General features: G+C 40.0%; 1 protein-coding gene across 2 annotated transcripts; it reads left to right on the forward strand.

The window, feature by feature from the left end:
- Window positions 1-3,372: 3,372 nt before the first annotated feature.
- asb6 (ankyrin repeat and SOCS box containing 6) lies at window positions 3,373-11,461 on the forward strand. 2 transcript variants are annotated; one of them, XM_049579446.1, is made up of 7 exons: window positions 3,373-3,457; window positions 3,891-4,037; window positions 4,199-4,380; window positions 7,348-7,454; window positions 8,154-8,262; window positions 8,356-8,442; window positions 10,220-11,461. In XM_049579446.1, exons 2-7 carry the CDS (start codon window positions 3,928-3,930, stop codon window positions 10,939-10,941), a joined length of 1,317 nt encoding a protein of 438 aa, XP_049435403.1. In that variant the 5' UTR covers window positions 3,373-3,457; window positions 3,891-3,927; the 3' UTR covers window positions 10,942-11,461. The 2 variants fall into 2 exon arrangements, with proteins under 2 accessions (XP_049435403.1, XP_049435404.1); XM_049579447.1 differs by having other exon boundaries at window positions 3,373-3,445.
- Window positions 11,462-13,918: the final 2,457 nt, after the last annotated feature.

The raw sequence follows: 13,918 nt of genomic DNA on the forward strand, positions 1-13,918 counted from the left end.
TGAAAATGCAATGCTTGGTGAACAACCTTGACACTTGCTGTCCCATGGAGATGTTCTGAAACTTCCTCAAGAACCTGCATGAATGCCAAGCCTCAGAGCTAAGGGGAGCCCTGCAGCTGGGATACATTTTCCTCTGTTTTTTCATGGCTAAACACCGGATGTGATGCCACCTACTGTTAACGTTGTCTGACAAGAAACAGTATGCTCTTGTGACCACATGGTGGAAAAGGTACAAATTAACTTCAGAGTGCAAAAGAGAGACTGTCTGCTTCACCGGGGAACCCCCCGACAGGTGTGTGCACAAAGACTTCAGGCACTAATCACTGGCAGATTTGTAAAAGGTGAGGTAAAGTAGATTATTCATGAGCACATGGCTCGAATATCCAGGGTGAATTGAGCGTGTTTGGAAAATATCCAAAGAGACTTCAGCCACATTAGGGGGATTCTGAGCAGGCCGCCATCCGTTCAGGGAACAATGCTTTATTGATCGGGTGACTTGAATGTGAAAATAAAAAGGTCTTGAAAGTGACAAAATTAATCAAACCTTGATTAAATTACTGCAGTCTGTTTTCCACTTCAGCGGAGGAGCTCTCAGTTTGGTAAATGAATTCTCCCAGAGCTGTTTGTTTGCATTGCCCATGTCTACATTTACATGATGGCTTATGTTTGCCTCCATGCGTGTGTAAAACCGTGCACTCATGCATGTGCTGTGTAATAGCAGATGTGTCCCACTGATTCTAAGCTCAAAGAACTGGTGTGTGGGCCTGTGATGCACTGCTGCCACCTAAAGACAGAGCTTGAATCAACCATTATTTGGTCAGCAATCATACATCATACTGTTCTTTACTGATACACACAATACTGCGGCCATTAAAATTATTCCTATCTTGTTTATTTATTACTCTTCTAACATCTTTTTTACACATTTACACAGATTATGCAATAATCTGTTTCCTGTCCCTTATAATTACAATACAGATACAGTATGATTTTCATATAAAGTGCTGGTTCAAACCCTATTATCCAAACATCTCATATTTACCACATCCTCTTTGTTATGATACAATTCACCATTCAAATAAAAAGTATTTCACTTATTTTACTTATGGTCAGGTCACGCTTTTAAGAGGGATGTGTCAGTTTAACTCCTGTGTCCTCCTCAATAAGACATAATGCATTACAGTATGTCAGCAACAACATATGCTGTGTTAAAATGCACTGTCATTAACATACGCTGTGCTCGAAATCAGACTCACGGATGTGATAAAAATGACATCTTTTGTAAGAGAGCGCTCCTTGGCGGCTCTCAAAGCAAGCCATCTGTCACCAAACCCAGACACGGCAGGGGTTTGTTTGCTAAACAGGACAAAGGCAACTGTTATCAACCAGATGCTGTCAGCATAATGGAGCAATTGTCAAAAAAAATCTGAAAGCTGCTGTCTTGGACTAATGTACCATATGGACAAAGTACTTTTTTGTTAGAACTGTTGTTGTTGATGGTGAAATATCTTGTTGGTCAGATGTTGTCAATTCATCGAATTTAAAATACCAAATGGCAATCAATGACTTCATCTCTGTAAGAAACAGACATAATGAAAAATGGGCTGTTATTATGGTTTGTCAGATGTGTGATGGAACATGTTTGTGTTATATGATCTGTGAAATTTGACATGTATAGTCATTTAACACATTATGTTATACAAGGAAAAACTGTTTCATTGATTAAACTTGCTGATTGAGTGGCTTAATTACTAACAGGGGGAATTCATTTTGTCTGACATATCTTCATGGTTTACATTTGGAATGTCTGTTTTAAGGGCAATGTTTTTCAAATAGTATGCTATTTCCTGTGTATCCTTTGTAAATATCCAAGCTTATCACAGCAATTTTGATGGTATACCTGGCAATATGCCTCCGGGCAAATATTGTGCTATCTGCCAGATGTTGCTGAAATTTTTATGTGTGGTGTTGGTGTAAGCTCCACAGGTGAGCACCATTATTTTAGGACACCCTAACCACCCACAACAAGTAGTACTGAGTAATAATATTAGTATGTTTGTTTGTTTGTTTGTTTGTTTTGACCCTTCCTGAAGCTAGCATTGTTTTTCCTGGAGCCTCCTTCACTGTCTTGCAGAAAATGCATGACCCTCCCTCCCCCATAATATAGGAATTAGATTTTTAAAACTTACCCTTTAATGTTTGAAAATAAAAAGTTAAAAGTTGAAGACAAAATCCAAATTTTAAATAAAATGTAGAATAAAGACATTTTTATGAAATGTCACTTTTTTTCTTAACCCCCTGAGACCCTGTGTCCTCTTATGTGGACATCACATTTTGGGTTTATCAATCATTCTACTTAACTTGGACCTGTTGTCTTCGTTTGTGGACACTTTTTTGTGCCATCTAGTGATAGTAAGAGCACAATACACTAATCCATGTAAAAACAAGATGGCAGCCATTTCTGCTAAGTCAGTCTGCTGCCGATCCTGACACAGAAGTGGACAAGTCCAAAACCTGATCACATTTTATGGGCTGAAACTTGTTTATTTATGATTTAAAATGTTTGTAACTTCATATGGCAACAAATTTGATCAGTTTTAGCAACAGTAACAAGCTAAGACACTGTTAATTAGGAAGTACTCATTTGAAGACATTGAGACTTAATTGTCTCATTTTAGGACACTGGGACTTCACTGTTGTTGACAGTGTTCAGGTTTTTATACTTATTGGGTCCTACTGGCCAAACAAAAGTTGGGTCTCTCAGGAGGTTAGGGATGTATCCAAAGAAAATCCAATGGTAATTTCTCATTCCACAGTTTCTGACTATGATAAAAGGTGTAATTCTGGTGATTTTTGAATTATTAAAAAAATGCAAGGCATGTTTTTTTTTTTTTTTTTTTTTTTTTTTAAATCTGTGGCACAATAAACACAAAATACAACCATTTAAATTTGTATGCCCCTCCCTTAAGCGAAAATAAAAAATATTAGTCCCTCCTTTGTGCTTAAAAATTATTTGAGGTGCCTCCCCCCTTTTGAACCACCCCCTCCCCCCTCATAAATAACGGTCACAAAGTACAAAGTAATTGCTACTCTATTTTTTACACATAATGTTCCCTTGAGAATGAAAAACTAGCCTACTGACATCCCGGTAAAAGAAAGATATAAAGATCTGCCTCCTAATCTCTGCCATGGATTATTAAACGTAATACGTATTATTAAAAGTAATACCTCAGATGCCCGTTTGCTTACTCATTTATTCACGGTTCTCCTTGTAATTTTTAAACTGGACACACCTTCTTCTGTGCAGAAAAGATTAGCTATTTTCAAGGACCGAGCGTAAAGAGGAACCTTAGTTATCGTTGTGCTTTACAGGGGAATGAAAATACTGTCGGACCATTGAGTGAGTGAAGCTCGAAGCTACCTGTTCCGACGTTAAACGACTGACGTGAGTGTCCGAGTGAGTTTCCGTTTACTTTCCTTGTACAAGTAACGTATCTCAAACACTTTAATTCAAAACGTAGCATTTAAATAAGCAATAAATTTAACGTTGGATATAAGTGCTAGCGTGACTGTGACGTTAGCAATTGTCCTGCTAAGTTAGCTAACTGGCTGTAATAGAACTTTGTTCTTAGCCCATAAGGTCGCGTGTTAGCTGGTTACCGTGATGTTCAGAGTAAAGTGCCTGGTCGTGTTAGCACAAATGAGATATATTCATTAGGATAATATAATATTCTGTATAGAGTTGCAGAGCGTCAACATTAGCAAGCTAGCGTGAAGTGTCACCTGTTTTCAGAAAACATTTGTCAGTTTAACTGGGCTTAAGTTAATTAAGTTAAGTGAGTTGATGTAAAGTGAAGCTCTGACCTGTATTCACATGTACATGTTGGCAGGTATTGACTAACGGGAGCTGTGAAGAGCGGAGGAGCCATGCCTTTCCTCCATGGGTTTCGTAGGATCATCTATGAGTATCAGCCGCTGGTAGATGCTGTCATGTGTGTTGTTGGACTGGAGGAAGGAGATGGAAGTCCCGAGGAGAGGTAATACTAAAGCCACAGTATTATCTGTTTAATTATGCAGTTGTGTGCATAAATGTGTGCAGTATGTTTTACCACCAAGTACAGAATGCATTTGACAGACACACTGGTGGCATTTCATACAGTTTGAATGAAACAGTGCTGATACCTGCTCTTGTGTCCAGAGTCAGAGGCCCTGAGGATGAGCCGGGTGTATGCAGCTCTCTGGCGGAGCTTCTGGAGCGGGAGTCCCAGTCTGAAGTGTTTGAGGAGGGCATCAGCTATGCTCTGTTTAAAGTGGCAGAGCGGGGGCTGGTGAATGCGGCTGAAATCCTTCTACGCTATGGAGCTGATCTAAACTTTGAAGGTGAGAAATCATATGTGAGTGGGCTTTAAATTCAATGTACAAGCATTTAATGCAATTACAAAGCATCTAAAATTGGAGTAGCCAGCCAGAGCACTTGTCCTGCAGTGCACCATGTATAATGCAGCATTTCTGTCACTATGAGTTTACAAGGGCTTGTTTAAAAATTCCGTGTTGGGTGGGCTGTATTAATCATTTTAAACTGAAGTACAATCTTGTCTTGCTGGCAATTAATACTATCACTGAAAATGGGTTTACTTGGTTACACTTCCTCTCCATCTAGGATTTACAATAACAAGAGGCGTATCATTTCTAGTAATAGACTCCAGTTAAACAAGTTGATGGCCACACTGAAGGTGACTACAGATGTAAATCTTTTTCCCAATGGGACATATATCTCTGCCGTGCTGGCCAGTAACTCACTTTCTACACTAGCTCCCATCATGCTCCAGTTTTATTGGGTGATGAGTCTCTGCTACAAGCACAACAACCCCTCATGTGAATTCATAAAGAAAATGACATGACAGAAAAAGCATGCATGCACCTGCCATTTTTTTTACACAAGGAGCTGCATACTGTAAATTGAGCAAGTTGTCATCCATATACACTTGAGAGAAAGTGCAGCATGTCTTGTGGCTGCAATGAAACCTGCCAGGGCTCTGCCAGATTCTGCTGTGGTGACCTCTGGTGGTAATGAAAATGTCTTTCCCCAGGGACATAATTAGGGGATCCTAAGCAGAGGCAGAGGCTGCTTCATTTATCTTTTACATTTCTTGAATGCCTCTTTCCAGCAAGTTAACACTGACAAATTCTCCCACATAGAATGCAGAATGTTCGAGTTTCTCTATTCGTGTTCAAGTATTTGTCATCGTTTGCCTTCATGTTTAAGAATAGATTTTGCCAGCTATCTGACAGGCAGTGTGCTGAAGCAAGAGTTTGTATAGTTATGACAGTTACAAGCAGTTGTATTTATTTATTTATTAGTTTATTTGTCAGGGACAATGTAAAAAAAAAAAAAAAATCATTGTAACAGGTTACATCAACATGAAACAGATGTACATTACAACATTAACATTAGTTAATTTGAGCACATAATAGTAACATTCTCATACATGTGACGTGATAATATAAAATTACAATATTAACATCACATTTCAATCATTTTACATGTTTTCCTTATGTATATGTGCATGCATGTGATGGTAGGTTTGTGTGTTTTTTACGATCAGATTGTTTTTTTTTATTTCTGTTAGTAGGGCATTCTAAAAATGTATTTGTTTTTTGAGAAAAGAAGACTGACTGATGGTAGTTTGCATTGTGTGACCCTGAAATTGCCATTTGCTGATCCCAGAGTGGCTCCTCTATTGGTATTTGTTTTTGTGACATATGGACAAAGTGCAGACAAGGCGAGATTGTTCATGCATTTAAAAATCAATTTGATAAAAGAAAACTCGATCAAGCTGTTGTAACTGAGCAACTTGAACTTTTTCATAATTGTACAGTGGAGCCATTTCATTTGTTTTTGATCCATTATTTTCAGTGCTTGTTTGTATAGTGACAGTTGACCGTTTGGCTTGGCTCCATACAGTAACACAACATGATAAATGTGAAAGTATGGCATGCGTGAATAGTTGAGCTGCCTTGAAGGGGAGCTACGCCCATTTTCAAAATTCATACATGTTATTCCTGTGATCTAAAACAGTCCAAAAATATTAGTAAAAATGAACAACTCTCCCAAATCCACATAGATTGCTAAAACTCAAAGTCTGGAGCTGCTTCATAGACAATGAATTGGGAAAGATGTTATAAATGACAGTGAGAGCACCCAGGGAAATGTATATGGAGTATATGGGGACTTTTTCTGTTTCAGAACTGACAGCACTATAATATAATACATCTTATTGCCGTATAAAAAGAAAACAAACATTCTGTGAGTCCCCAAAATCAGGCTCCCATTCAATGTATGTGGAGCAGCTCCAGACTTTATACTTGATGGCATTAGAAGTTTGAGACTCTACCTCTCTGAGAGAGATGAAACATGTTCACAAATACTGATTAAACTTTCCTAGGCCATGAAATAACATATTGGAAGTCTAAATTTTGGTGATGCTCCCCTTTAATGGGTATGTAATGCCATATAATTGTAAAACAGTTTATATTCTGTCTTGTATCTTCATCAAATTTGAGTTGGGAATCCAAAATGACACCAAGAAATTTTAAATCACAGACTTCCTTTACTTCCTCTTGATCTGTTTTGATTGTAAGCCTGTCTTTTGCTTTCCTTCTCGTGTAAAAACAAATTGCCACAGTGTTTTTAAGATTCAGATTGAGCCATTGGGATACCGCATCTGTTTCATTTGTTAATATCTGCTGCTACACAGGGGATTTTAGATTATATATATAAATGGCTGTGTCATCAGCGTACATTTGAGAACTAACCATTTTGTACTTAATAATCTGGACGCCAATCTTAATGTGTACATGAAAGAGAATTTGTCAGTATTATATACAGTAGATGCACACAATAAGTATCAATCAGTTCTTGTGCCACTGAGAAAACACAGTCAGGTACAGGTGTCGTTCTGTTACACGTAAAACTGAGAATTAACTTTTAATGTTTATTATCTGCTTTTATACTGTATTGCTGCCAGCTGCAGAGGATGAGAGAGCCTAAAACACAACAGCTTGAGAAAAGACTTTCAAACATTCACCAGTATGTTAACACATATGCTGTCTTTAAGGCACTTGGTAAATATATAAAATACAGGAAACATTCTTTCACAAAATCCCTTCAAACATATGCACTGGGTTAGAGCCAACAGACCACCATAGCCAGCATTATACAGCAGGTTGTGTCTGCCCAGACACATTTAGAGAAAATGTAGTATTGTCAGAAATCATCTGTCTGATTTAGATTTAATCTGCGTGATGAGACTCAGTTTGTTTATTATGATTTTTTCTCCTCTCCAGACCCTGTGTCTTACTACAATCCTCTGCATATAGCAGTTTTAAGGAACAGGCCAAACATGGTGAGGCTGCTGGTCGGGCACGGAGCAGACGTCGAAAAGAGAGACAGGGTGAGGCAACTGTTGAACTTCATGATTCAGGATTCATGTCCTTTTTTTGTTCTTCTGTTTTCCTCTGTAGTCTTACATGTTTATGTAAATAGAGTGCCCCAGGAATGAGTTACAAAACCTGGAAATGAGTTAGATTTTCACCACTCCTGGTTCCCTTATCATGAAGTCAAAAGGTTTTTTGGATGGGTTTTTGGTTAGATGCCTGAAATAAGGTCTGTAGTAAAGACAAGCTTTAGAGACTTTCACGTTTCGTTCTACGACATAAAATACATCATTAAATACCCCACTCGTTTATTTTGATGCTTTTGTGTGTCTTAAAAAAGGCGGTTCCTAACAAGTTGCTAAATGACACTACAGAACGTCATCACACCGATGTGGCTTTACATCCGTGCTGTGGGAGCGACGTCAAGTAATGTGACTGTGGTGTAGTTTGTTTATAGCTTTTCACCTCTGGTGATTGCAGTTAAGCTTCAAAAATCATAAAAGTGTTGTTCATTCATGAAGATTATCTTGCTGAACATTGTAAGTAACATGAATGTTCATTTGCCACAGAGCTAATTTTTTTGAAATGATCCAAAATCCAATCAAAAAATCCCATAGGCCTTTTGACAAGAGAACCAGGGCAATGCTAACTTCCACGTTGGCTGACAGAAAAACGTCATCCCTGGAGCACTCTGTAATGTCAATGTTTCTTGGTAGATCCATGAGAGCAGTCCTTTGGATCTTGCCAGCGAGGAGTCTGAGAGGCTCTCCTGCCTGCTCACCCTGCTGGACCTGGGTGCTGATGTGAATGCAAGTGATAAAAACGGTAAAGTTACTTCGCCTGGCATAATTCAAAAATGATAATTCTGTCACTCAATCATTTTTCCGAAAACTCATTGCTTTGGTTTCGTCTCCAAAGGTAAAACGCCTTTGCTCCATGCCTTGGCTAGCAGCGATGGACTCACTGTGCACAACACAGAGAACATCCAGCTTCTACTTCAGAGAGGTACTGACTGTGAAACACCCGTCATCTTCACTTTGCCCTCTTGTCCACTTTTGGTCATTCAAATATCCTCTCAAACAGAATCACAGTCAAACCACTACAGTTAGAAACTTGAGTTAGTATGCATGCTTGTGCACATATGTGCGTTCTGAGATCAAAGTGAACTGTCAGTGCTTGTCAGGCCAAAATATGCACATACAGTTTTTAACATGAGTGAAAATGGAGCAGAACCACTCCTGTGATCCAGGCATGAAGCAATAACAAGATTTTTAAATGCAGGATGTTAAGATTTCACATTATCATTGATCTCCTTAATATAATCGTAGTTTCATGTACAGCATTACAGCAGGCGGCCCTCATGTTGACTTTGCCTCATGATCTTATTTTCTTTTAGGTATTTACAACCAGTGTACCCTGACACAAAATGGCCGCACTGAAACCAGAGTATTGAATATAAGCCAGTGACATTAATATTCCTTATAAAAGAATTAATATGCAGAAGAGTTGCATACGATCACAGGCATTGTTAGTGTTAGTAAGTCCTCAGATTTCATAATGTTTGTTTTTTTGTTTAGTTTTTTTACAGAGCCAGATCTTGTAAAGGGAATTTTCTCAAAAGTAATTTTGTGCTTGGTTGGTATCACAATATTACGGAATACCAGGGTATTTAGAAATCCCGATATGATTTTGACTGTACCATCAAAAATACAGAAGCTTGCATTACTATTAGAGTCTTACTGAGATGTTGTGTCGAGAATATATTGTATGTAGTGCACAGCACGTGCCACCAGATCTAAGTCTTTACTGGTGGAACAGGCAGCTTAGCCGACAGCAAGAGGTGGGGATGATGTTACAGGACTGTAAACAGCTGCAACGGCAGAGCAAGACCATGGGTCGCCAAACATTAAACATATATCATGTAACCCAGTGAAATTTCTGGAAGGTATGAAAAAATAGATAGCGCCCAAGCCTGGTTCTACAGCTAGACAGATTTACAGTTTTTCAGAATGGGGTCTCCGCTGTGACTGTCACAAACATAAGTGCCCACTCTACATTAACAGGCAGCAGCGAAGCCAGTTCTCAAAACAGCCACAAAGACATCATACACATGTATCTTTCTGTCAGTAACATCTGAAAACCAAGTATTTAATGAAAAAAGATGACATCTATTTACTTGCAGTCTTTGGGGGGGAGCTTTGTCAGGTTTGAAAAGATACCCATGATGTCACAGGGATGTCATCAGGTGTATCTCACCTTGGAGACTTCAGATTTTATAACAGAAAGCCTGTGTTACAAACTGGGGGTGTGGAGTTGAAAAACATCTCGTTTACCAGACAGAGAGGGTGTAATGAAAGATGCTATCAAGATGAATTATAGGAAATGTTGGATCCAGTGTTTTTTAGAGTATTTAGTCATACTAGCAACTAAAAGAAAGGATATCTCATATCCTAGTTCTTGGATTTCTACCCTTCCTTTTTTAGATTTGATTAGCAAGTCCCTCTACTTTATGGAAGTACTATAGCGCTGGGATACACCTTTCATGTACGCAGCAAAGGCTTCTTTTAAAAACAGTAACCAATAAATGCTCTATAGTGTTGTTTGTTTTAAAAGGGACCTAAATCATTACTCGTTTGTCAAAAGAGTCTTTGATTAATATTGTCTGTTGACACATTTTCATTATTTTAATGACACTATCGGAGGCACATTTGCTCTAATGTGCAGTAATTAACTGATTTCAGTTTGATGTGATGTGTTTTGAGTGATGCTTTCTTCACCACAGGTGCTGACGTTAATGCTGCTACTGTAGACTGTGAAACAGTCGAGTCATCGTTGGTGTTTCTGGTTAAGGAGGCTCTTGAGGCCAGTGCAGAAGATGCTGCTGAGATCGGTAACTTTTGCTTGAAAACCACACGGCTGCTGCTGGCTCACGGTGTGGACCCCAGCTGCTGTCTGAACGAGGATGGCGAGCCCTCCCTGACACAGACGAGCCTGGAGCACTTTGACCTGCTCTACCCTCTGGCTGTGCTCTTAATCCAGAGCGGAGCCTCTATGGCTTGCACCTATCATGGCGACTCATGCTGGTCAGGTTACAACCTCCTTTTCCAGCGGCTCCAAACAGCCCTGCAGCAATGCCCTGATCAGAGTCACGCCTCCGAGCTGCTGGAGCAAGCTGAGGTGTTGCTTGACTTGGCGCGAGTAGATGACCCCATGCTGATTCATCCTCTTGGGCCGGAGCTGCCTGTGCCCGCTGGGGACCCTCACCCCTATGCTCAGGCTCTGGTAGACCTGCACAAACGCACAGTAGAGCGTGAAGCGAGCCCCCCTGCTCTGCGATGCCTTTGTAGAGCATTCATAAGGAGCCATCTACAGCCTTGGCCCCTGGAAGACAGAGTCAAAGCCCTACCATTACCAGACAGACTGAAAGACTTTATTCTTCCTGAGCACACATATACACCAAAGCCTGGCTGGGAATGCTTCAAGCCCCAACATAGCCAGCGCTGATGATACAAGCTACTGGTTGGGTTTCTACCTGAAATCTAAAGTGAAAGACTGAGCAGGCCTGTAATAATTTGAATACGTTGTCTGAGCATTCATCGATAAGTGCTCCCTAACAAACCATTGAGGCCTTTGTGTAATTTTTATTGTAGGCTAATCGTCTGTGCCAAATTTACAGACATGTGTGATTGTTTACTGGAAGACGTTAAGTTATCTGTGCAAATTAAGTTTTCACTGCTATGATTAAACTGCTGTACAGTCCAGTGAGTCATATCAATGTGGAAAGGGAGCCGCAATACAAAATAAAATCCACCAGATGGCAGTGTTGATCTTGCATTTCAACAGCAGCTCCGATGTCAGGGTCAAAGATTTAGTTATTCACAGTGCAGCCTATTTAAGTTGTTCCAGCGCAGTGGGCTCCATCTATATTTTATCTCCTCAACATGATGGTGGTGTATTGTGGAAATTGTGTATCTTCTCGCTTAATGTAAGGGTGGACCAATAAAACAGCTATGTGTCTCACAAAGTGTCCAGGTCGCCTGTTATATCCTGTAATATCAGTTTGACATTATTTTCTGTTTTTCCACATGTTACTGTTTGTAAGTGACCAGGTAGTGGCAGTGCAGTGCTGAATGTGACTATCAACCTCATTGGCTACCTGTTTATAGTAGAATAATTGCTTCATATTTACCTCATGGTTGTGTTCATACACCAAACATCAGTTGAGCGAATGCTAAAATAAAGAAGCAGGAATAAAATGCTACAAAACTGCAGGAAGCCTGTAGATGTTTTGACATGGTTCCACTGTGACATAATGTAGCTGCAATGGCTGCTGGCGTGGAAAGTTTTACCGAGCATTCTTAATGCTGATGTTTAAATTCAGATGAATTTAGGGCCCCTTTCCTCTTTTTCACATGTACAAAACCCCACTCTGTACATCCCGTCTTTGGAAATAAACAAACAGTGCCTGGAAGAAACATACTGCGATGGTATGGGAACACCAAAGGGTACATATGTGTTTGCGTCCATGCGTGTGTGTGTGTATGTGTGTGACGAGCAAACTAAATAGGACATTGTGTTACACAACTAACCCCTTCCTGACATTGCTGAAGCTGGAGTGGCTCCAAGGCTTGCAAGCGCTCCAGCTCCTCTTGGTTATCTAGGTCACAGCCTCTGAGGAGAAGAGCCTCAGCAGCAGCAGCAGCAGCCCTGCATGACACACGCTTCACTCTCCTGTCTGTCTGAATCTCTTGACAAAACCTCAACACTGGCCCTGGTCGAATGAGGGAGTGAGATGGGGAAGGAGGGAGGGAGGGAGGGGGTTGCAGGAGGCAGAACAGTGAAAAAAAAAAAGTTACAGAGACGGCATATGTGGAATGGTTGTGAGAGCGCTCATGGAGGACACATGGAAATGGAAATGGCAACGTTGGATTACATTTATACAATACACTAGCTGCAGGAACATAATCCACCCAACCAACAATCACAACACTGGGAAGAAAAAAATACAGCCTTCTTCCATAGAGTCCAATCCCTTCTTGTAGAAGGTGATAGAATAGAGATAGTGGGGGGAGGGCTAAGGCAGTACTCTCCATCCAGCATTTATTGGAAAACAGTGCGAGTGAAGCTCGGTACTGAAATTAGTTATTGATCTATTCTCTCCCTGAAGCCCATGGGTCTTTCCCACCACACCTGCTCATTCTCTCACAGCCCTTTCTTTCCCTGCAACCTATTGTGTCTCTCAACCTCTGCTTCACTAGCTTCTGCGCGTTTTTGCTGGTGTTGTAGGTCTGTTATTTTCTTCGAATCATCTTGTCACATGAAGAAGTCATTCTAGAATAAGATCCTGATAGTAACATGATATCTACCAGAAAGTTTGGTATTTACAAACTAAAATTATAATGTGTTTTGGAGGGCAGCAAACAGCTTTAGACTGACATAGTAACAGTTTTAAATGCTTTATAGGCAGCAAAGTATACAAAACAATTCCAAAATAGACTATTTTGAAATGAATAGCTTATATAATATCCCTGGTATGTTCCCCTCTATTCAAAATTCTTTCTTTCAGTTAGTTACTTCTTTAAATCATCTTCAACAGGCAGTCCACAATTCATAGGGGGTCCTCAGAGGTATTGTTTGGTAATTTAATTTGCGTTTGTTTGTTTTATTCCCTTTGTATGCCTGAAAATACACATTAAAGGGATAGTTCAGATTTTTTGAAGTGGGGTTGTATATGATATTTATCTATTGGTAGTGCATTACATACAATAGATGTCAGTTGGCACGCCCCCAGTTTGAAGAGGCAGGCTGGAGTCCGACATGGAAACTAAGCAATGTACTGCTGTGGAGGGAGTCAGCAACAAAATGTATTTTAGCCACCTAAAACAATCATTATCAGTTTAAGCGTACGCAATATATTGTCAGACAGTAACTTCCAACAGGAAAATGAAGCCATTACATCACTCTCTTCAAAGCCAGACTCCATTAAGAAAAACAGTGATTTAACATTGCTGAACACAGCAGCTGCTGGCTGTCCTCTGCCTCAAATTGTTGTTTTGGTTGTGTTATCGTTTCACTTTGGCATGTAAAGGGGTTAGTTCAGATTCACCTCTCTCACAATAACACAAAATAACTAAGTGATCAAAGCAGTGATAGAGCAGCAACTCCCATGTTTAGTGAGCTAAAATTACTGTTTCTTTTCAAAGGAGTCTGGTGGTTTTGACGAGTGCATAGATGGGGAACTGAGGCGGCTTCCCCGTCAGAACGAGCTGTCTGACAAACAGGTAAAGCAGTGAAAATACTCTCAATATAGCATACACTTAAACTGCTGTTGATTTTTTTTTAAGTGGGACTTGTTTTAGGTGGCAATGTACGCTTTGTTGGTCACCCCCATCCAAAGCAATACATTGCTGAGCTTCTGTGTCAGACTCTGCTTCTCCAACTGGAGGCATGCCGACTGACATCTACAGTATGTAATACAGTG

This window comes from Epinephelus fuscoguttatus, linkage group LG6, assembly GCF_011397635.1.
Source record: "Epinephelus fuscoguttatus linkage group LG6, E.fuscoguttatus.final_Chr_v1".
Lineage (NCBI taxonomy): Eukaryota > Metazoa > Chordata > Actinopteri > Perciformes > Serranidae > Epinephelus > Epinephelus fuscoguttatus.